Source organism: Solea senegalensis, linkage group LG8, assembly GCF_019176455.1.
Source record: "Solea senegalensis isolate Sse05_10M linkage group LG8, IFAPA_SoseM_1, whole genome shotgun sequence".
Classification (NCBI taxonomy): domain Eukaryota; kingdom Metazoa; phylum Chordata; class Actinopteri; order Pleuronectiformes; family Soleidae; genus Solea; species Solea senegalensis.
The window spans coordinates 23551192-23576150 of NC_058028.1; the positions used below are offsets into that span (position 1 = coordinate 23551192).

At 41.9% G+C, this 24959-nt stretch overlaps 2 protein-coding genes across 4 annotated transcripts; one reads left to right on the forward strand and one right to left on the reverse strand.

Moving 5' to 3' along the window:
* Window positions 1-334: 334 nt before the first annotated feature.
* Window positions 335-10862, forward strand: LOC122773178 (inositol-tetrakisphosphate 1-kinase-like). Of its 2 annotated transcripts, none has more exons than XM_044031640.1 (10): window positions 335-437; window positions 1290-1314; window positions 1945-2067; window positions 4205-4322; window positions 4403-4504; window positions 5606-5646; window positions 5729-5894; window positions 6058-6125; window positions 9007-9169; window positions 9686-10862. In XM_044031640.1, the coding sequence occupies exons 1-10, from the start codon at window positions 355-357 to the stop codon at window positions 9790-9792; spliced, it is 996 nt and encodes a 331-aa protein (XP_043887575.1). In that variant the 5' UTR covers window positions 335-354; the 3' UTR covers window positions 9793-10862. The 2 variants fall into 2 exon arrangements, with proteins under 2 accessions (XP_043887575.1, XP_043887576.1); XM_044031641.1 differs by having other exon boundaries at window positions 6035-6125; window positions 9686-9747.
* On the reverse strand, window positions 9903-22975 carry LOC122773177 (cilia- and flagella-associated protein 251-like). 2 transcript variants are annotated; one of them, XM_044031638.1, is made up of 5 exons: window positions 22835-22975; window positions 16197-16313; window positions 15960-16025; window positions 13709-14571; window positions 9903-12734 (listed from the first exon to the last, which is right to left on the reverse strand). In XM_044031638.1, exons 1-5 carry the CDS (start codon window positions 22878-22880, stop codon window positions 12666-12668), a joined length of 1161 nt encoding a protein of 386 aa, XP_043887573.1. In that variant the 5' UTR covers window positions 22881-22975; the 3' UTR covers window positions 9903-12665. The 2 variants fall into 2 exon arrangements, with proteins under 2 accessions (XP_043887573.1, XP_043887574.1); XM_044031639.1 differs by lacking the exon at window positions 22835-22975 and adding an exon at window positions 16427-16534.
* Window positions 22976-24959: the final 1984 nt, after the last annotated feature.

The following is a 24959-nucleotide window of genomic DNA, read 5'->3' on the forward strand; positions in this document are numbered from 1 at the left end:
GTGTGTGTGCAGGTATTACTAATGTTGTGGGGACCGAAAACTGTTTACACACTCACATTATGGGGACTTGTCTTCCTTGTGGGGACAAAAATCAAGTCCCCACAACGCAAATAACTACATTTTAAGGTGAAGATATGTTTTAAGGTTAGGCTGAGGTTAGAGTAAGTCTCCAGGAAATGAATGTAAGTCCCCTCAAGTCATGAATGTCCAACGTGTGTGTGTGTGTGTGTGTGTGTAAGAGCACAGATCCTGTGGGGAGGGTTGAGTGGACAGGTCACCTCTCTCTCTCTCTCTCTCTCTCTCTCTCTCTCTCTCTCTGCTGCTGCTGACCCATGCACACACACACACACACTCATGTCAGGCCGCAGGGTGGGCTTCTGTCTCAGCGACAAGAAGCGCAGGAGGATGAACCTGGACGCCTTTGCACACTTCTGTGCGTAAGTTCACTGTTTCTTCTTCTTCATAATTGCTGTGATTATTCTTAGTAGTATTATTAAGAGTGAATATATACCATTGGGCTCCGATATACTATGAATATGATATGTTTTATTTACATATTGTTTCATGTTTACATAAAATCTACTTAATGATCAGCCAACTTTATATTATTGTATTTTGAATTTCATGCTGAGCCGGTATGGGGGTGGTTAAGTAAGTTTAAGTAATCTTAAACTTCAACAATAGCACAACACTGTTTCTCTTAAACCTGTGTTTGTCTGTCTACTACTGTACTATTACTGTGTCTATTACATGTTTGATCATTCCATACATTACATACACATGTTGTATGAATTCAGCCCATTGACAGTTTGCCAATCATTTCAATCCAAATGTCACAGAATTTGACAGACCTGAAAACGACAGAGCTGCTGGAGACTTTTGCTCCGTCCTGTCACAGTACAATTCAGTCGTCTTCCACGTTTATTTACAAATATTCTTCTCCCATAAAGAACAAATACTGTTGCTGATTTCTATTTACATTTTACAGTTATATGTAAGATTTGTGGATTGTGTTGGATTTGACATTTTTATTTGTCTAATAACCGATCCAGTCATTTAGACCAGTATTGGACCCATACCATTACTACATATGGTATTTATGTATGTGCCAATGTTCACAGTCAGGGAAGGTTTAAGAATAGCTGCTGTAAGGACGGTCAATAACTACTGTAATGGGAATATGTCTGTGAGAAGTTTTCAGCTTTGCCAACCCTGTGTAACTGTGTGCTTTATTCAAGTTTAAAAGTGAGACAAAGAAATGAAAAAGTAAACCTTTGCTTTTTTGTCAGCGTCCATGGTGTGGAAGTGGTGGAGGTGAGTGATTTAAGATACAACATCATGTGTGTACATGTGTTTATATTGTGATGTCCAAAAACACACAAACCTATCCTTGTGAGGACATTTTGACCTTGTGGGGAGAGCTTTTTCATGCCTTTTCAGGGTAAACTTGGTTTTAGAGGTTGGGGTAGAATTGGGTCTATATAAGTAGTTAGTTTAAGGGTTCGGGTTAGGCACTTAGTTGTGATGTATCCTCATTGAGGAATAAAAACAAGTTGGTGTGCGGTATTTGCTCACAGGTCATAATAACAACCACATCTTTTCTCTCAGCAGGTTAAACATTGTATAAGTATTCATCTTCACAGACACACATGTGTCATATACAGATGTCTAAACCTTTAGTAATCCATGTCACAGCCACCTGCTGCCACCTCTTACACAAAAGACCAAACAATGGTTGTGTGCTTAGTACCTGCCCAGAAACCAGTGTTACACTACATATGCTGTGGCATCATTTACAACTGTTTTGTTATAAGATGTACTGCGTGTGTGACTTGACTTCAATCATGTCTCTTATTGTTTACATGCATACTGATATATAAGAAGTGAGTTGTAATTGTACTACATTCTAGTGTTTATTATTAGAGTGTTTGTGTTGTGTGGCAGATTGACCTCACTCAGCCGCTGATACCACAGGGACCCTTCAGTGTCATTGTTCACAAGCTTTCTGATCTCATTGTGGAGGCAGAGCATGACAGTCAGTCACAACAGCTGCTGGCCAATTTCCAGGTAAAACATGTTTTAGTAAGTGTAGAGTTAATGTTGACTTGGCTTGAAGTGATGATTTTCAGCTTTTCTGAGGCACTGACAGTCTGACCTGTGCAAACGAAACAAAAGGCTCCCTGAATGACATCAACATCCATTTATCCATCTTCTACCATTTAATCCTCCACGTGAGGGCTGCACTGGTACCAGTCCCAGCTGACACAGGGTGAAAGGCGTGGTACACTGTGGACAGTTGGTCAGTCCATCACAGAGCCACTAGAGACAAACAACCATTCACTCTCACACTCACACCTATGGTCAATTTACACTGTCCAATTTGCCTAATCCCCAAATCTGCATGTTTTTGGACTGTGGGAGGAAACCGGAGAACCTGGAGAAAACAAGACCACAACATCCTACCAAATATTTTCACTGCTCTATTTCAGCCTTTTCTGACTGACTGGAACAGTTCTGACCCACTCACCCTCCTGTGCTGTATTGTTCAGCTGTTGGAGACACAGGACTGCCAAAACAAAAACCCTCAGTCAGAAACCTTAGTGTTTTCTTTGATTCAGAAAGTCGTGCAGTTCTGGTTTTTTACAAGTACGCCCACTCTTCTAAAATTAAACCACTCCCTCCCCACTCAGATGTTGAAGAGGTCATCTCACTCCTCTCTGGTATCAGTCACAAATCACTCTCCCACCTCCAGCTGGTTCAGAGTGCAGTCATGGCTGCTCTTCACTTGGCTCCTTTTCTTTGATTTAGTTGATTTAGAAGATTTTACTGATCACTTTTAGAGCTCATATGGGTCTGCCTGGCTATTCTGAAGTTAAAGCTCAAATCCATCAGGACCCTTCAAGATAAGGCTCATAGAATCAGTGACATCTTTGAAATCACACTTTACACCCCATTTGTCTATACTGGCATTCTTGTGACCTTGTCTTTTTATTTATTGATTGATTGATTTTTTATCTTTCTGACCCTTTATATTGACAGTTGTTGTTTTTACCATTATTATTGTACTTTGTATTTCTTGTTGTTGTCTTCTTCTTTGGCTTTCATGGCTCTGGTCTGTCAAAGTACTTTTTAAACTCTATATAAATAAAGTTATTATATTATCATTAGTACTATTATTATTATTTTACATCTTAAACCTGATTTATATAGAATTAGATTTGTGGCAATATTTTCAAATGACACTTTTTAAGACGCATAAAAAATATCAATTTAATCATTCAAAAATATTGTTAATTAATGTTTTATTTATTTTAACTTAATAATATGTACATATATGTATAGATATATTACTCTGTAATATATCTATTTTCCACATGGTACTGTAGATATGATTTAATACAAATAAATTAATACATTAAGTTAAATATTTAAAACATGATAATAATAACGATCGATATGCGTTTATGAAAAGTATTTTATGTTCATTTATCAACACTCTAGGTGGCGCTAATGAGGCTTAAACACTTGCACCACCCGCCATTCAAACAGTAGAACAATGAAGTAGCTGCTGTTCGTACTTGTACTTGTGTACTCCAGTACTTGGCAAGTATGTACTCCAGTCGTACTCTCTCAAGTACGCAACTACATACTTGCGTACTTGGGTATTGAGAAAGGGCTGTCACTCCAAAACTCAGTGCCCAATCAGCAGACAGCTTCTTAAGGCCCGCCCATGGTCGCAAAGAACAAATGCATTTTCAAACAATAAAACACAATATCTTTGAAGGGTTAAATCAGTTTTTTATTTGATTCTTAAAAAGTGTTGTTTTCTTACATGAAAATATGAACACAAATGTAATTCCATAGATTTAAGACAATCACAGTCAGTGTTTTGATTTCAAAGCCTGAAGTTACTCACTGATGTGATTCAGCTTTGAATCATTTGGAAAAGTCCTTTCATGAAGTCGTTCAAATGTGTCCCTGTTGACAGGCACTATAAGAAGAGACGAGATGAGATGTTAGTCCCACACTGACTGACGGAGTCACAGCAGCAAAGACACTAAAGCTAAAAAACATGCATTTTCACATCAATGAATGTTCAATATATTAAGATTATAAAAACATATGCATTATATGAGCGTAACGTTTACAGTGCAAACCAGGATTGTATTTGACATATTGATATTACATTGATGTTGTGTTACAGAGCTATGTGTCGACTCATCCCGATACCATTCTCCTCGACCCACTGCCAGCGATGAGCCAGCTGCTAGACCGCTTCGCCTCTTACAGGATCATGAGCAAGTTGCACAATTCACTCCGAGGTGAAGTGTACCTTCACAAAGTGACTGATGTTCACTGTTACTGACAGATGTCAACAGCTGCCTCTCCTCCTGTTTGACAGACTGGCGTATCTGCAGTCCTCCCTACCTGGAGGTCCAGACTGACAGTGACCTGATCTCCATTAACCAGACTGTGACGGCTCAGGACCTAAGCTTCCCTCTCAGTCAGTTCACCTCTCTCAGTTCTTATCAATGTGTGTGGCGCTGCATTCAGACACCTCATACAGAATCATTAGGAGAAGGGTGACAGTAGGCATTTGTTGGCATTTGACCAACGTTCTCCTGCAAGCAATTCATTTATACAATTGTATTTGTATATTTGCCGAACACACATTATCATACAATATCTCATCATTCATGTATGTTTAGTGTCTTACATTAATCATTCATGTGTATTTCTTTTCCTCCTTATATTTACTGTATAATCACTTAGTTGATTTGCTTCTTTCCTCTACTTATTCTTGTTATCATTCAATAGTTTTTTATTTTTTGTCTTTGTTTGAAACAAATGTGGTCTTTGATGTATGTCTTCATGGGAGAAGTTTTCAAATAAGCACATCCCAATGCATTTTTATATCAATTATTTTAAATTAAGTTTGTGCAAATCAATAAAAAAAAATAAAAGGTCAAGACTTTACAATAACTACAGAGATAAAATAAGGATTATTAATCCCATATGGAAATTCAGTTCAGTCACCCAGCAGCTCACAAAATAGCCAAGATTGTAAATTAAGGCATAATAGCATTTGTAGCATTTACACTCTCTGAAGGCCCCGAGCATCTTCCCTGATCCCTGATACAGGCCACAATCACTGTCAAAGAGACCCAGCAGGAACTAAGGGAGCATGTGGAGAGAAAAGAACACCTGAACTGGAAGACAGACGATTACTGGACGATCAGCTGGGAAGGGAAGGAGTGGTCGTGACAGAGAGGAGAAGAAGATAGAGAAAGAGACAGTTGAGAGTGATATCATTAATAACAACTATCGTCTTTATTATCTCACCCAAACTCCATCTGCACCAGATCTATTGTTTGAGTCACCTTTTGTGAACTAATCCAGACTTGGCCCCCTCTCCTTCATCCTTCAGTGATTCTCCTGCCGTTTATATGTGTCCTACACTCAGATTATATGTACTCTTAGTGCCAGTCCCAGGCCCTGATAAATGGGAGGGTTGCATCAGGAAGGGCATCGGGGGATCAGCCCAAAGAAGACAAGAAGACAAGTCCTCATTTTCTAAATGTGTCTTTTTCTCTGTTGGCCCCAGTTTGTAAAACCAGAGTGGCACATGGCTCAGTTTCCCACGAGGTGAGTTTAGCTCTGATGTTGTGTTTCATTCTCTCCTGTATGTGTGTTCTCTGTTCATCTGTGTAACCTGTTTGTTCTGCAGATGTCTCTGATCTTCAGTGCGAGCAGCCTGGTTGACGTCCGTCCTCCCTGTGTCCTCCAGAGCTTTGTCAACCACGGAGCTGTTCTGCACAAGGTCTTTGTGATCGGAGACAAACACTTCTGTGTAGAGAGGCCCTCACTGAAGAATTTCCCCTCTGGTCCCTGTGGTCAGTCTTCACTAACACATGTCACATTTTATTTGATATCATCTCTTCGGTGCCCCATCCTTGGAATCTCTTTTCTCTCTGTGTCTCACACCACAGTCTTTTTCTCTGTTGCCTGATTTTGCTCCTTTTATTCACTGTAGCTCTGGTTTCCTTCTGCCTCCAGACAGGAAAACGATCTTCTTTAACAGCCACCATGTGTCCAAGCCTGAGTCAAGCTCTGATCTCACAGCTGTAAGTATTAGAAATAACATTCCATTGAAAATAAAAAAAACATATTACACAGAGATCAACAACCATTCACTCTCACACTCACACATTTAGAGTGTTCAATTAACCTCCGCTTGTTTTTGGACTGTGGGGGGAAACCGGTCCCACACTCCCACCAAATGTATTTGATGAGGATGATGAACCTCCCGAGATGCATCATCAAACATTAATGTGCATAAATTCAGGGATTTTTTTGTTTTTGAATCATAAATGCAGAAGTTTTCTTGGCTGAACAGTGCAGCCACAGACACGCTCACATACCGGAGGGTTCCTAACCTCCAGCAGGTGGATCGTTCCCACTGACCTCGCGCTGTAGTCTACCAGGTGTGTTTTCTCGCACTTCAAGGAGGTGAGGGCGGTTTCGTCTCAGTATCTGTCAATCATCATTTTGGATGACAGCTGCACGGCCTTTCTGCTGGATTATTGTGGTTGGTTGACCATCTTTGTGCTCGAAGGTCTGGCAGCTCTGTTCTAGTGTTTCTTCTTCCTCCTTTCTAGCACAATGTTCTGTGGGGTTACTGCTGCAGTTGCTTTTCTGTTGTTGGGAGAATGGAATTTCCTGTCCTCAGAAGGCTGAGCTGGTGTTGTCCTGTCCTCGGTAGGCTGAGCTGGTGTTGTCCTGTCCTCGGTAGGCTGAGCTGGTGATTTCCTGTGTAGGCTGAGCTGCTGTTGTCCTGTTGCTGGTGTTGTCCTGTCCTCAGAAGGCTGAGCTGGTGTTGTGACTGTTTGTCTTGGTAAAGGCTGCTGCTGTCCTGTCCTCGGTAGGCTGAGCTGCTGTTGTCCTGTCCTCAGAAGGCTGAGCTGGTGTTGTCCCTGTCCTCGGTAGGCTGAGCTGCCCTGTCAGGCTGAGCTGGTGTTGTCCTGTCCTCAGAAGGCTGAGCTGGTGTCCTGTCTCGGTAGGCTGAGCTGCTGTTGTCTGTCCTCAGAAGGCTGAGCTGGTGTTGTCCTGTCCTCGGTAGGCTGAGCTGCTGCTGTCCTGTCCTAGGCTGGCTGTTGTCCTGTCCTCAGAAGGCTGAGCTGGTGTTGTCCTGTCCTCGGTAGTGTGAGCTGCTGTTGTCCTGTCCCAGGCTGAGCTGGTGTTGTCCTGTCCTCAGGCTGAGCTGTGCTGTGGCTGAGCTGTTGCCTGCTCAGAAGGCTGAGCTGGTGTTGTCCTGTGTAGGCTGAGGCTGCCTGTGTAGGCTGAGCTGGTGCTGTTGTGTAGGCTGAGCTGGTGAGTCCTCAGGCTGAGCTGCTGCTGTCCTGTCTGGTGTTGTCCTGTCCTCAGAGGCTGAGCTGCTGTGTCCTGTCCTCAGAGGCTGAGCTGGTGTTGTGTCCTGCTGAGTCCTTAGGCTGAGCTGGTGTTGCTCTGGTGTTGTCCTGTCCTCAGAAGGCTGAGCTGTGTTGTCCTGTCCTCGGGCTGAGCTGGTGGTGCTGAGCTGTCCTGTCCTCAGAAGGCTGAGCTGGTGTTGTCCTGTCCCCTGTCCTGTCCTCAGAAGGCTGAGCTGGTGTGTCCTCAGGCCTGCTGTTCTGTCTAGGCTAGAGGCTGAGCTGATCTGCTGGCTGAGCTGCTGTTGTCCTGTGTAGGCTAGCTGTGTTGTCCTGTCCGCTGAGCTGGTGTTGTCCTGTCCTCTGTCCTGTAGGCTGACTGAGCCTGTCCTAGGCTCCTGCTGAGTCCTCCGCTGAAGGCTGAGCCTGTCATAGGCTGAGCTGGTGTTGTTCTGTCCTGAGCTGCTGTGTTATGTCCTCGGTAGGCTGAGCTGGTGTTATCCTGTCCTCAGAAGGCTGAGCTGGTGATTTCTGTCTTCCTGTAAGAGCTTCTGTTAAGCAGACCAAGTCCACGGTGAATGGGAGCTCTGTCCCTTATATCCAAGATATCCCACCAGAATACAGACACTTTACACCATGGGGTCTTTTCACATGACAATTGAGCCTCTCCCCAGGATTTCTGGAATAGGTACTGTAGCATGTTCCATCACTTCTGACTGTTTTTAGGATGCCATGTCTTGTGAAGGCGGCTGCTGGGATGTTCTGTAGACACTCCATCTAAAAGTGTCTGATGAGATAGTCACATATGATAATGTAGTTCTTATTCCGTGAAAACTAACAGTCGATACAGTCAGCCACAGGCTTTCAGGTACTGCTTGGGAAATCATGGGCTGTGTGTGTGTGTGTGTGTGTGTGTGTGTGTTCTCTATCTGGTGACTCATTCCAGGCCAGAACATGATCTCTTGAGCATATTTTCTATGTCTTCCTGTCCATCATCCATGGATTTTCTTGACTGAGCTGGGTTTATCCACCAACAGCTCTGAGTTGAAATCTTCACTAATTTCATTGACAGTGTGCACGTCTCTGTGTCCTGTCTTCTGAGGGGTGATTGAATTTTCTGCACTTTAAGTATTGCTTTCCTTTTGCTTGGCATTCTACGTGCCTGTACATGCCTGTCATGATGTCCCCCACATGCAGTTCAGGCCTTGTGCAGAGCATGTTATATATTAGCATGTTCGTACCATGTGGCTTTGCCATCTTGTCGCATACTGCATGCAGTAATATTCACTCAACGTCATTGTGTCACTAAACGAGGAGGCGGAACAGCAGCTAACAAGCGATCTTTGAAATTTAAATGCTTATATAAATATGAAGTTTGGTAATACTCACAGGCATAAATATACATATATACATATATATGTATACATATAAGTATATATGTATACATATATGTAGACATAAATATATGTATATATGTATACATATATGTATATGTATATGTATACATATACATATATGTGTGTATGTATACATATATGAATGTAAGCTTAAATCAGTTCTTGAACTATAGTATAATGTGTTTTCCCTCCTGTTGCCGAAGCTGGACGAGCAGATGCCGTGCCTGCCTCCTCCCAGCTCCCAGGCCGTGGCCGCTCTGGTCAGAGAGCTCCGAGTTCAGCTGGGCATGGCCCTGTTTGGTGTGGACGTCATCATCAACATACACACACACACGCTGACTGTCATTGACATCAACATCTTCCCAGGTACAGCAGCCACACTGACATCCCATAATATATTATTATAGATAATATCCAGATAACATCTGGATATTTTTGTGTGTGTCTAAATATATGTGGATACAAAGCTACACACAGGTTATTTCTCTGGACTCATAAAACAGTTTTCTTTTTCAGATGTTTGAGCTTCTCAAAGGAGAGGGACAATACACTGTAAATGCACTCTAAAATGAAACAATATAATAGAAATATTGATTTTTTTTTATATATACATACTATATTAAACTGGTACTGAGTATGAAATGGAGGAACTGTAACAAAAACAATTTCCTTTGGGACAATAAAAGTATTCTGATTCTGACATATATATATGTATATATATATATATATATATATATATATATATATATATATATATATACATCACAGCCTTTAAAACCAGGAAAGCCTTCACAGATATGTTATCACGATATGATGATAAGACCATATCCAGATATAATATCCATGTATGACACAGATATTCTGACCTCTCCTCTCCTACAGGATACGAGGGAGTGCCACAGTTTTTCTCCTCTCTGCTCGGCCACATCAAGTCAGTGCTGGACACACAGATGTCTGCTGGTCCACGTGGTCCATGTGCTGGCCTTTAAGTCGCATGGTCTTCATGGCCTTACTGCTGTGTGTATTATTGATCATGTGTCGCTTATGTGCCTCTCTGTGATTCTCGTCACATGTCAACAAACCAAACGTAACACACATCCTGGTTGAAACCATTTTCCATTTATTGATTGACAGGTAGCATAAGAAGAAGATACACCAGGCACAGCATAGAGCACTTTGAGCAGCCAGTAGTATTACAAATCATGTTTCAGGGTTGTATTTTCCTTTATTTTCCTTTTACCGTTACTTGAAATGTCCTCTATGCGCAGAAAGTAACACGTCATTCTTGCTTGTTTGTAAAATACATTATGTGGGGATATTTTGCACTTGTACTGTATATCAACCAGGGATGTCCGATAATATCAGACAAGATTAGCCTATTAATGTAATATCAGTTTTTGTGTCGAAAATGAAAACCCAACAAAGTAATACCTGGATTTCGCCAAAATGTGCGATGAAATGCTCGGTGTATATTGTGGCGAGCTCGAGACGCAGTAAGCAATAACTGATTCGAGGTAAAAGTGCCTTTTATTTCTATAACAGTCACAGCGTTGATTTAGAAACTGCATGAACTGCATGAACACTCACAACAGACAAACACAAAGGTAGCAGTAATCTAGTGTAACATGTATGAAAACAGTACAACAACGGTAGGGTTACTCCCATCATCGTGCATGAGCAGCCAAAGGCATGATGGGAGTCACACAGTTGTGTTTGCTGTGATATTTAAGCATTTAATATAACATATTTCAATAGGTGTTATTTTTACAATGCTATATTTAGTATTTAGTATATTTATAATGCATTTACTGTATGATAATGATGAAAGTTGCTGTAAACTGAAAAAAACCCTACAGTGTGTACAGAGTAGAACATGTTTCTGTTCATTCTGTAATTATGTTTATTTGACGTCATAAAACTTGTATGTAATTTTAAATATTTATACAACAAAGTGATAAAGTGCAGCATGTCAGTGAATCCACACAGCAGCTCGTTAATACATTGATAATAAGTTGTAAAATAAATCCTACTGAGCGACAAATAAATAACTAAAACCTCATTTCTCATAAAGTTTTAATTTCGTACGTTCACTGACAGTAGCGTCGTTCACGAGACGTCACATGACCACGCTTTGCTGTGCTCGTACACAGCCGTGACGTCACATGACTGCGCTTTGCTGTGCTCGTACACAGCCGTGACGTCACTCTGGGCTTTTCATGGCCTTTAGGACGGTTTTACAAATGTGAAACTCCATGAATTAAAAAAATAGAATATAATGATCTAAAAGAGGTTTTTATAGATCTTTATATGGACATAAAAGTAGGCAATATGTTTTAATTCCACAACAGGAAATATGTGATGTGAGTTTTGTGGGGAATAAGCCTGTATATATATCGGTATCGTATCAGTTGATATTTGAATTGGAAATTAAGTGTTGGACAACATCAGCACATTGAATATTGGTATAAAAAAAAGCCAATATTCTTAATATTAACAGAAAATTAAAAATGACAAATTTTTTATTTATTCCTCAGTGAACACAAATCTACTCTTTGGGATAGACGTTAGTGTTGCTTCATGATGGTTTCTGAGCAGATGCTGTGTCAATATAAACTGTAAATATTGGCACTTTGTTTACATATTAAAATATATGAAGTTATGACTTATTGGAATAATTATTGCATCCCCATGTGCTGTTTTCTGCATTGTATTATTGCAGTGAAGTGGGCTTCCACTGTAACCCTGTTAAATTTGCACCATGTGCATGTCCACACAGAGTCCTCTTGGGGGCGCTGTGACTCATCATTTCTATGACATTGGCAGAAAGACTATTGCTGTGTTTCCACTACATGGTCTAAGCTCAGCTCACCTGTCTCACCACTGTCTCACCACAGTTCTGGTTGTGTTTCCATCACTCACTCGCACACTCGCACACTCGCACACACACACACACACACACACACACACAACATACTGGTGAGTTCAGTTCTTCCTCCATGACAGGAGCACAGACGCCGTCTGACACAGTCACTGGACTTCACCCTCACACCTACGACCAATTCACCTGATCCCCATGTTGCATGTTTTTGGACTGTGCGGGCAGAACCAGGAGAACCCGGAGAACCCAGAGAAAACCCACGCACACACGGGGAGAACATGCAAGTGGAAAGGGGCTTATGGCAGCTGATATGTACACAGATGACATGAGTTTATCAGTGACTGTCAGCTGTTACCAGACAACAGATGGCTTTAGTGAGTCACTCTGCGCTTGGCTCCTCCGTGGCATGTTAAGATAAGAGTGCAAAGCTGACTGAGAACCTGAAGTGACACTTTTAAGACCTCGTAAGCTCTGAGTACATCTCGTCCTTTCACTGCACACTAACCACGTGCTGGGAAACTCAGCGTTCAGCTTACATTTGACATGTTGTGCTCGCGTCACCGTGGTTCAAATCAAACAGTCTTGTTTTTAACAGTGCATGAGCCAAAAGATGATGATAATGACCAGTGTAGAAGAGTCACCATCAGTTTACACATACAGCAGTCGTCAGTGAAATATCAAATAATCAATACTTCAAATACTTCAAATACACATAAGACTTAAAGTTCAGTTCACTGACATGAAACGCACTGAGTGAGTGCCAGTACTCATGAGACACATGGAGACACATGGAGACATGAGCTCCATGTGTCTCATGTCTCCATGAGGGACATGAGACACATGGAGCTGCAGACATCTGAACGAGCACTGGGGAAACAGTGACCTGTTCCAGACCATCTTAAAGCGTACGTACACTGATGTTTCTCGTGAATGTGTGAATGTGAATAAAACAAAGAGTCCTATCAGCATCTGTGTGTGTGCGACTCATCCTCTGCGAAGCTCTCTCAGTTCTGCTGCCACCTTTTGCAGCTCGGCCTCAATCTCCAGCAGCTCCTGTAACACATGACATTCTCACATCAGTGATATATGGGAACACCCTGTTTCAAATATGTTTCTTATTTTGTCCCAAACGTTTTAAGGCACCACCAGGTTTGTTGTTTTCATATGGATGACATATTCCATAAATGCTCCATAGTGTACAGCTGTTCAGTTCCTGACGTTCAAAAGAATCTTGACGATTTTTCATCGATAAAAAGAAAACACAAATGACCGCCTAGTTTATCGTGCATCTACAGACCTGCCAACTTACCGGGGATTTATTGTCAATGCTATTGTTCTTACATATTGTTCTTACACTAGCCTAAGCGTCCTCACTGTGGGACTAATAAAGGACGATCTTATTCGCTAACATTTCTTGAGCGGTGGCGTTAAAATGGTTACATCATTACCGTTATTACCGTTTGGTCCAGAAGTTGACAGTTGGCAGAAGCAGCAAGTATTTAACTAGTTCTTCTCACGTCGTAGATTCCCGATGAAGACATGGTTTGGTACAGTAACAATCCTGAAGGGGATGTGTTAGTATGCGCATGTGCAGTGTCTATTCGTGTCTGTGACTGGGGTTTTGTAAAGTTGTGTTTGCGGTCCGAGCGGCGGGTTGTGGCCAAAACAACAGCCTGTGTTCATGTCTGTGTCGGCACGTTGAATAAAAAGAGAAACGTCTGCTGCCTGCTGTGTGTGCGCTGACGTTACAGTATGACACACATAGACATCCTTCCCCTAGTTTACTAGACTAAAGTAAAAATGCAAGCCTGACCCAAAGGCTTTACTAGTCCAAACTGTACCATGGTAGAAACCCAACATTAGCACACAGGTAGTCTGTGGAATGGACTCAGATGATGCAGGTTCCATAGTGTTCAGTATGAGAAGCCCATGTGGACAAACAGGTGGGGCCACCATGGAAAACAAGGACCAATATTATGGGGCCACAATGAAGCCAATGCTGGCTTCATTGTTCTGCATGAACTTACCTCGCCTTCATCTTCTTCCTCAACAGCCTCATCGTTGTCTTCTTCCTCTTGCCCCTTTTCATCCTGTCTGACGTATTCCTCCTCCTCTTCCTCCTGATTCTTGTAGTGTTCCTGCTCAAACTGCCGTGTGGCTTCATCGCTGGCTTTCTCCATCACCCTCTTCTGTTGGGGCTCCTTCATCTGGTATGCTCCTGCTTTACCCTCAGTCTCCTTAACTCGTTCTCCCTCATCCTTTACAGTCTTCTCTTCCACCTGCGAGTCACCTTCTGTTCTGCCCTGAATATCCTCCTCCTGCTGCACATGCTTCATCTTCCTCTCAAGTTCATCCAGCTCCTCTTGCTTCTCCTTCCACTCCTGCTCCTGTTGCAGCTTGTTCTTGTTATCTTGCTCTTTGAGAAGCTCCTTCAGCTCATTTTCCACCTTCTCCTTTTCCACCATCAACTCCACCTTGTTCTTCCTCCTCTCTTCAACCCTTTGCTTCTCCACTGATTGTTCTTCATTGTCTTTGTCCTTTTTCTTCTTCTCTTTCCCCTGCTCTAGCTCTGAGCCTCTCTGGATCTCTCTCTCCCTCACAGCCTCATATCGCCTCTTTTTCAACTCTTTCAGCAGCTCTTTTAGCTCTTCATCATTCCTCTCCTCCTTCCCTTTCTTAGTTATCTCTTCAGCCAGCAGTTCCTCAAGCTCCCTGGCTCTCTCCTCTTCATCATCTCTCCCTCTGTCCTCGATTCGTGGCTTCTCCATCAACTCTTTGGTGTCCTCTCCGTCTGTCTTGTTCAAATGGTCAGTAGTTTCTCTCTCCTCCTCCTCTTCCTCGTCCCTTTGCTCAAAGTCGTAGTCGTAATGCTGACGCTCCCTCTCTCTCTCTGCAACATTCAGAATGCATAAGTTAGAGTTTGACCAAACAATGTGTGTGTATGTAGAGCTGCAGACTTTACTAATGTCAGTGTGTGTGTGTGTGTGTGTGTGTGTGTGTGTGTGTGTGTTAGGACTGGGCCATGATAAGGTAACACACACACATTCACTACTTTCATATAGAAAAAAAAAGCTGCGTGTTTGTGTGCATGGGTGAGGGTGTGTTTCATAACATGACATGGACTGAGGGTTATTTAGGATTAGACGCATTCAGTGACGTCATGTCCGCAAAGACAAAGAAAACATTTTCAATCACATTTAACTATCCATTCATCTTCTATTGCTTTATCCTCCACATGAAGGTTGTGTGGGGGGGGGCAAACAACCACTCTCACATATGATCAATTTAGAGTGTGGCGAATTTCACCACTCCTCTAAACAGCAGCGCCTCCTAGTCCAGGCACTAGAGTCCGGGCACTAGAGACCGGGCACTAGAGTCCGGGCACTAGAGACCGGGCACTAGAGTCCGGTCATTAGAGACCGGGAACTAGAGTCCGGGCACTAGAGACCGGGCACTAGAGACCGGGCACTAGAGACCGTGCACATCCGGTGACGTACTTTACCACAACGTTATCCAAGCTCCAGGTGTCCTGCAGCAGTCTTTCACTGTCACAGTGTCTTCTGACTCTGGATCATTAAGGCGAGGGGTCGTTACGACGACATTACTGAATGTTTTGATCATTGCTCGCGGTGCATCCGCCTATCCAGAGGTGGAGCTGCGGACATTTACATCGGCTCATTTGCAGTGACTTCATGTTTGAAAGTACACCTGCATATCTCACATAGAAGTGAGGACCATGCTATGGCCTCTTTAATTAAATTATAATTATCTGACATCATATCATGGTCCTGAGATTGTAGCACCTCATTTCTGAGGAACATATGAATGTGGATGTATGTGTATGGGGGACATTTTATGCCAGCACACTATACTAAAACGTCTTAACCGCGTCACCGTCGCTGCATGAAGACTGAAAAACATGCGTGCGATAAATCGCGAGTACACCAAATAATGAAGGTGACGGGTGATAAGTGTCGTGTCACGTGTGAACGCAGCAAACGCCTGTGCGCACTCTCGTCTCAATGTACAAATCATTATTTAGTATTTAATTTAATATTATTAATTATTTCTTTTTATTAAAATAAAATTATTTATTTCAAATAATTATTCAATTCATTATTAATTAATTATTTTTTGATTAATTCTTTTTATTGAAATTATTTATTTATTTACGGAATAATTTCAGCTACTTACAAGTAAAAATATCCTGACAGCTCTGATTCATTTAGTATAGTGTGCTGGCATTAAATGCCCCCCATGGTGTGTGTGTGTGTATACCATGGTCAGCCAGCCTCTGGAGCTCCCTCAGCAGACCCTCATGTCTCTGCACTTTGTCGAGTTCCTCTGCAAACATTCACATTAAGATTATTAGATACAAACAAATGTAATTATATCTTTAAACACAACAAAATATTCTTCAAATTAGGAACAGAGATTAAAGAGTTGTGCGATCATTGAATGATGTGTATTATTAAACTAATCAATCAATTAGGAAAAAGGAATGTGAGCCATCACCTGCCAGCTGTGGCCCACACTCATCATGTGACCCATTCTCATTCAGCGTCTCTTCAATGATACATTCAACCTGCACCTTGGCATCACTGTGGGGTGAGGTCACTGGCCGGCTTCCCACTGAGGAGGTAAACAGACGAGTGTGAGGAGTAAAAACCTGAACCACAGGAGGATCACAGACACGTGCACTGGTTTGTGCTGCACCTCATCGAGGTTAAGCAGAGTTATCTTACTAAAGAAGCTTAACTCCAGGATGCAGATATTCCCTCAGGCTTTATCACACAGGTAGCTGCAGTCACCAATCCCTGTCCACCAGCAGAACCACATGGATCTAACAAAGACTGTCAGTGCAGACGAGAATCCATGTTCAGTGTGACGCTCACAACGTTGACCTTATCTGATACGGTTCAGTTACTGCACTGTTATGCACTCATGAATCTAAATACCAGCTCTTAGTACTCTCACTTTAATAATAGTATGTGGGTGTATGTGTATATGTGTGTATGTGTGTATATGTGTGTGTATGTGTATATGTGTATATGTGTGTGTATGTGGGTGTATGTGTATATGTGTGTATGTGTGTATGTGTATGTGTGTATATGTGTGTATGTGTATATGTGTGTATGTGTGTGTATGTATATGTGTGTGTATGTGTATATGTGTGTGTATATATGTGTGTGTATGTGTATATGTGTGGATGTGTGTATATGTGTATATGTGTATATGTGTATGTGTATATATGTGTGTATGTGTATATGTGTGTATGTGGGTGTATGTGTATATGTGTGTATGTATATGTGTGTATATGTGTGTGTATGTGTATATGTGTGTGTATATGTGTGTATATGTGTGTATGTGTATATGTGTATGTATGTGTGTGTATGTGTATATGTGTGTGTATGTGGGTGTATGTGTATATGTGTGTATGTGTATATGTGTTATATGTGTGTGTATATGTGTGTATGTGTATATGTGTTATATGTGTGTATGTATATGTGTGTATGTGTATATATGTGTATGTGTATATGTGTGTATGTGTATATGTATGTGTATGTGTGTATGTGTATATGTGTGTATGTGTGTGTATATGTGTGTATGTGTGTGTATGTGTGTATATGTGTATATGTGTGTATGTGTGTATATTTGTGTATATGTGTGTATGTGTGTTAGTCCCCTGAACCGACACAACACACAGACGCTCACTCTCAGGCAGAAGGACACAAGGACAAACTTATACCCAGTTTATCTTTTGATGTTAGACAGTCTTTTCACATGAACATGTGAATGGCTCACTCTCCTGCACCAAAGTCCATAAAGAACAATCAGTGTTTTCAGCTCATGTAGTGGACACAGTAACGTTTCAGTTTCCAGTGTGTTTATCTGTGAGATAAAGACGTCAACATTAAGCAGGTTTCAATAAGATTGAGGGGCTATCCACAGGACAGCGAGTCTCAGCAGATCCACTTCAGTTTTTCTATTGTATCAGCATTTATTCACATGGAGAAACAGTGTTTGAAAATCTCAAAAAGCCACACTTGCGTTTCCATGTGTACAATATGCTACTTTGGGAAAGCGATGAAGTTCTAGTTGTACCTCTGTCCTGCTCTGACATGTGCTGTCACTGTCATCTTCCTCAGTCTGTTAGCTTTATGATAACTTTTATTTTCTTTCCCTCGTCGCCCTGGCTTCATTCATTCTGTCTCTATGCATTGTAATGTGAAACAGAAAGAGGACTGTACACAGCACACATGCTGATTTCAACGTCTTCTTCAGTGTCAGTGTTCAGAGTCATTGTTGAGTTGAGCTGTGGGCCACGCCCCTCCAGCCTGGATACACCAGGTTGGAGCCTCTCCCAGCCTGAATGCACCAGGCTGAGTGCACCAGGTGAAGGTGATTCACTAATCAAGGGAGTTTGGAGTCACACACACACAGAATCACTACAGAGCAGCAGTGGAAATAAGCAGCATGAGAGGAGGAATGAGAAAGTGGATTGGACTGAAACACCAAAACTGTGCAATACAAAGCTTTCAAGGAAGACACAGCCGGTGAGCTTGAGCTTGTTGCATCGTCGAAGTCTATTGTTTGCAAGTCATTTTAATTATCTGATTGTAAACTATACATATTAGTGGGTAAAACCATGTTGGAAAACATAGTTAAAAATGATTTCATGGTAGTTAAACACAGTTAAAACTAATGCCTCTTAAAAATCATGTGAGCTGAATGCAATTCAAAATGTTACATATTAAAAGATGATTAATTCATTTCATAGTTAAAATCATGAGTTCAACTCAAATTCCATACTGCCATATTGCATGTGATTTCTGTATTTAATTTGTTTATTAAGATATTGTTAGATCATTTACTACTTATTTACAAGGTTTGGAGTGTCTTTATCTCGGTTTCATTTATTAAAATTGTATTTTGTTTGTGTTTAAAGGTTTTTCATCTGGCTGTATACACTGCATCGATCTTCTAAATAAAAGAAAGAAGAAAAAGAGAGCAAGTGTCACGAGTGGATTCCTGTAAAGTCTTCCTGAAAAAATTAGCAGCCCTTTCAAGTGGGGAGTTTTGCACACTAAAGCCTTGCCATAGTGAGGGACTTGAAGTGAAAAACCGGCTGCTCCTGGAACAGAGAAGCCAGGACAGCGACCGGCCAGGCCTGGAAACCCAGAAGCCTGGTGAGATACTGAAACGCACCTTACTCCATGCTGCCGGAACAGAAGATGTCCGACTTAAAATCACTGGAGCAGCTTAAAGCCATCAGAACAACGGCGAAGCGTCTATTCTCCCGGCTGGCTAACAATGTTGCGAGGATGCATGCAATATTGCCTGAAGAGGAGCTCAGAGACAGTTTCAAAAAGCTTACAATTGAGGCTAACAAAGTCATGGAGGCAAATGATGATGTGGAGGCCCAGTATATTGCAGAAGCGGAGTCGGATGAAGATGCTGCAGTTCCTGTACTGAACTGGATATCAAGCATAAGAGAAAACTCTACTTCTGCAAAAAGTTTTGCACGCTCAGACTCACAGAAAAGAAGGATGCAGTAAGGAAACTGGGAGCCTGCGGGAAATGTCTGGAGATTCATCATGAGGATGACCACTGCAAAACATCATTTTTGTGCAGAAATCCTGATTGTGAAGGCAGGCGGGCCGCAGAACACCACTACTACCTATGTCCCAGTGCTGAAGCGTCAAGAAGCAGCACAACCCAGAGGAAAAGCAAAGGCAGCATGGTGGGAGGTGGCAACAAAAGAAGCTACACTGAGGCCCAAGAAGAATTCTTCAGCAAGCTATCGCCTGATTTAGCCCAGAAATGCCAAGATGTATTCTGCAATTCAGTGTCTAGAACCTCCCATGCTGCAAAGAGTCACTCAAGTCTTCTGGAGGGAGGCGGCTTAGTAGAGTGGCCTGTCATCATGATGCTACTGGAGGTTACAGCCAATGCTGGACAAAGGATTGGTACCCTGATTGACCTAGCTTCAGACACCAATTACATCACCCACGAGGCAGCAGGTCGACTTAATCTCAGAAGTGAAGGAATCACACTTGTGGTCCATGGTGTAGGAGGAATGAAAGTATTCGTCAAAACAAAGCGTTATCTCCTAAAAATCCGTGTCAGCACCTCAAGAGGCACCTTCAGGTCCCACCAGTTGATTTGCTACGGGCTAGACCGCATCACAGATGTCAATAGGCATGTGAAAGCTGAGAAACCTCAAAAGTTCTTCCCAGACATTCTGCTCAGTGAACTCGTGAGACCAAGAGAGATCAATCTTCTTGTAAGTCACAAGGAAGGTCAGCTGGCTCCCCAGAAAATCCGCACAGTGGGGGACCTTGTGCTGTAGGATGGACCACTGGGAAAGACTGTCGCTGGCACACATCCTGAGCTGTTTGAAGAGGTCGCAGTATCAGCCCATATGTCTAGAACGCATTTTGCAAGGTCAATGAGGACTGCTGCCGTAAAATATGAAGAACGTACCTGTGTGGTCCCTGTCCATCCTCCACAAATTCAACATGCCCCGATAACCAGCAGATATCAGCATTCCAGTTCAGCAGCCACTGCCTCCAACTTCCTCGAGTGGTGGAAATGGGATAGTATTGGTGCTGGCTGTGTCCCAAGATGCGGAGGCTGTCGCTGTGGAAACTGTCAGCCAGGCGGCAAAGAAATTACCCTTTCTGAAGAAAGAGAGCTGGAGGTGGTGAGGAGAGGCCTTACATATGCAACTGCTGACGACCACAGTGAGAGCCCACACTGGCATGCCAGCTACCCCTGGGTGGAAGATCCAGCTGCGTTGCCGAACAACAGGAATGTAGTCCAGGCCGTCTTCCTGAGGACAGAGAGGCAGCTGGCCAAGCAACCAGAATGGAAGGCCGCCTATGCTGCTCAAGTTCACGATATGGTTAACCGCCGGGCCGCAATGAAGTTGTCTAAGGACGCCCTACATTGGTGGACCGGACCAGTATGGTACATCAGCCATCTCATCGCACCAATCCACACTCGGTCACAACTCCTGTAAGCCTTGTCTGGAACAGCAGTCAGAAGTTCAGAGGTTCGAGTCTTAATGATCTCCTGCTAAAGGGCCCAGATGTCCTGAATCCAATCCGTGCTGTGCTTCTGAGGTTCCGAAGGGGAGTCTTTGCTGCTTTGGGGGACATTAAAAAAATGTACAATTCAGTTTGGCTCGAAGACCGAGAAGTACATTTGCATAGATTTCTGTGGCGTGACTCCGAAGAAGAGGAGCTAGGCGAATATGCAGTAACAAGAGTTAACATTGGAGACAAACCAGCAGGTTGTATTGCTCAACTCGCCATGAGAAAGACAGCTAATCTTCCGCAGTTTAGCCGTCTTGAGGAAGAGTGTCGAGTACTGCTAGAAGACAGCTATGTCGATGACCTCCTGACCTCCCATAACGAATTGGACAAGCTCAAAATCATTACGGAAAATGTGGAGCAGATTCTAAAAGCAGGGGGTTTCGAGTTGAAGCCGTGGGTTTTCTCTGGCCAAAGGAGGGAGGAGTCTGCTGGAAGACAGCAACAGGAGGCAACTGCAAATATGGTGGTCCTGCCAAACCAGCTCAAAGATGAGGACAATAAAGCTCTTGGCCTTGGCTATTTATTGGAGGATGACAAGCTTCACGTCATGGTTGGGACTACAGGAACACTGATGAACATGAAACAAGATAAAACAATCAGAGATGGCAGACTTCACCCCATTCACACAACAAGCCTCTGGCGGGCTCTGTTGGTCATGTTGGCGAGTGCAGGTGTGGAAGCACAAACAGACACATAGAGCCACCAAAAACAATACTTCACTCCCACTCTGTGTTAAGTGACAGAGTTATGGATGTATGTGTGCATGACACTGTATTTATGTGGAGTTTGCAGCTTGTTGTAACAATCAGATCCTTCCCGTGTTACGTTTGATATGCTGTGTGTCCAGTTGGTTCATATGTGCGGTTACAGAAAGAATAATAAAAATGAAGTTTAAAAAAACTAAGTCAACGATCTTCTTTATTTCAGTGCACTCACAGAGAGGGAGAAAATACATTCATAATTCTCTCTTGAACAATTATGAATCAATGGTTCATTTCCACCAATCATTGGATAGTTAATCAGAGGACAACACAGAACAGTAAATACTTATTTAAAATTACAAATTTATCAACAATTTTCTATCAAACTCTCTAGGAGGAAGCATGATTCTCATGATGCAATGCAATTCATTTTCTAAGCAGGCGTGATGGGGCTTTTCCACACGTCTGTGCAGGAACCGGCTCGCCTCCACACCATGGTTTAAGTAGTTTCCACTAAAATAGTACCTGGTACCAGGTACTATTTTAGTACCTGCTCTGGTACTATGATGATTGGTCAGAATGCTGTCACAGGAAGAGATGTCCGATACACAAATCAAGAGAACTACTTAACAATCCTAAAAACGTGGGTTAATGTGGGAAATCGCAATATTTAACAGAGGAGTCTGGTGTATTTAGGGACAGGACCACTTATCGCCCCTGCCACTGGAGTCTGGAGTCTGTGCTCCAGAGACATCCGACACAGAAATCAAGCCGAACAATGCCGAACTGTAGATGAGTTAAAACTACTTAACAATCCAAAAAACGTAAGTTAATCTCCAACAGCTACAGGAGTCTGGTGTATTTAGCAACAGCACTGCTGCTGTGTGTCAGACGGAGTCTGTGCTCAGGTCATGTACCAAGTACTGAACAAATATTTTTAATGAACTGATTCTACTGATTTGATTCAGTTACACTGAAAACAAGTGCTTTACAAGTCACTGTGTGTAGCAGCCGTGCAGTGATGGCTCCGCCCACGTTGAGCAGGTACTTGTTTTGTAGTGGAGATGCAACCTAAACACGCAGACAGACATGCTTGTGACAGTCCAGCAGACAGACAGACAGAGAGGTGGACGCATCACAAATTATGTAACAACGCTTTTGTTTAAGTTTAAAACCATCTGGTTAACACACACACACACACACACACACAGACACAACTAACCCCCTCATCTGCCGTTTAAATACAAACGTTGTCGTTCATTTAGCAGCTTGTGTGTGTGGTGTCGCTATAATAACACATAACATGGCGACAGCAGAAGCACACACACACACACACACGGTGAACGCTTACCTCCGACTGCAGCACAGAGGAACACTGCGGTTATCAGAAGTCCCATAAGGTCTGGAGAGTGACACTCCTGCACGAGACAACCTTCAAATAACGGACTGGAGACTCTCTCTCACACACACACACACACACACACACAAAGCAGGGGAGGAGGAGCCGAGCCGCGGAGAGAGAGAGAGAGGGAGAGAGACAGAAGGACAGAGAGAGAGGGAGGGAGAGAGACAGAAGGACACACAGAGAGAGAGAGAGAGATTTTAACAGGCTTTTGAGGGTTTGAGAGAAGGTTAATTTAAGGTTGTATTTATTATGTAGCCTATGTCACAGTCAGGGAGATCTAAATCTAAATGTGTTCACATAATCATACAAAACATCAGTGATTAAATGTTAAGGTGAAGATGTGGTCTATGTTAAGGTTAGGGTAAGTCTCCAGGAAATGACTGTGAGTCAATGTAATGTCCTCTGAAGTCATGGAAATCAGACTGTGTGTGTGTGTGTGTGTGTGTGCCCATGTGTGTGAAGCCACTTTTGGGTTTCAAGCTTTAGTCTCTTAGGTGTAGCTGGGGTTTGATCAGTCTTTACTGCTGTAGTTATCATGCAGGAGTGTATGGACAGATAATGGCATGATACTCAGTCTTAGTAAAAACATGGCTGCCTTCAGAGGAAATCTGAACAAAAAAGCTCACCGAACATCTATGATGTAAATATATGTCTGAGATACATCAATAATATGTTGTTCCTCGTAGATCTATAGTATAATTTATTCTTCTTTACAGGAAACTGAAGTTTGTAAACTGTTGTTAAGCTCACAGACACCACAGTCACAACCACTGAATGATGGAGGCAGCAGTGGACTCCTCAGTGCTGAGTTCACCACGTTCAACAGCAGCAGATATTCTTGTGATACGACTTAAGTGTAGATTTGACATAGATTCTTATGATATCATAGACTTAAGTATAGATTTGACATAAATTCTTATGATATCATAGACTTAAGTATAGATTTGACATAAATTCTTATGATATCATAGACTTAAGTGTAGATTTGACATAGTTTCTTATGATATCATAGACTTAAGTATAGATTTGACATTATGATATCATAGACTTAAGTATAGATTTGACATATATTCTTATATCATAGACTTAAGTGTTTTGAGATTTGACATATTTGACATCTTATGATATCATAGACTTAAGTATAGATTTGACATAGATTCCTATGATACCATAGACTTAAGTGTAGATTTGTCACAACCATAGACTTATGAGTATAGATTTGACATAGATGATGATACATAGACTTAAGTGTAGATTTGACATAGATTCTACGACTTAAGTGTAGATTTGACATAGATTCTTATGATATCATAGACTTAAGTGTAGATTTGACATAGTTTCTTATGATATCATAGACTTAAGTATAGATTTGACATAGATTCTTATGATATCATAGACTTAAGTGTAGATTTGACATAGTTTCTTATGATATCATAGACTTAAGTATAGATTTGACATAGATTCTTATGATATCATAGACTTAAGATTTGACATAGATTCTTAACATAAGTATAGATTTGACATAGATTCTTATGATATCATAGACTTAAGTGTAGATTTGACATATATTCTTAACATAAGTATAGATTTGACATAGATTCTTATGATATCATTCATAGTTTCTTATGATATCATAGACTTAAGTAGATTTGACATAGATTCTTATGATATCATAGACTTAAGTGTAGATTTGACATAGATTCTTAACATAAGTATAGATTTGACATAGATTCTTATGATATCACAGACTTAAGTGTAGATTTGACATATATTCTTAACATAAGTATAGATTTGACATAGATTCTTATGATATCATAGACTTAAGTGTAGATTTGACATAGTTTCTTATGATATCATAGACTTAAGTATAGATTTGACATAGATTCTTATGATATCATAGACTTAAGTGTAGATTTGTCACAACCAGTGAATGATGGAGGCAGCAGTGGACTCCTCAGTGCTGAGTGAGGAGTCCACCACGTTCAACAGCAGCAGATATTCTTATGATACGACTTAAGTGTAGATTTGACATAGATTCTTATGATATCATAGACTTAAGTGCAGATTTGAC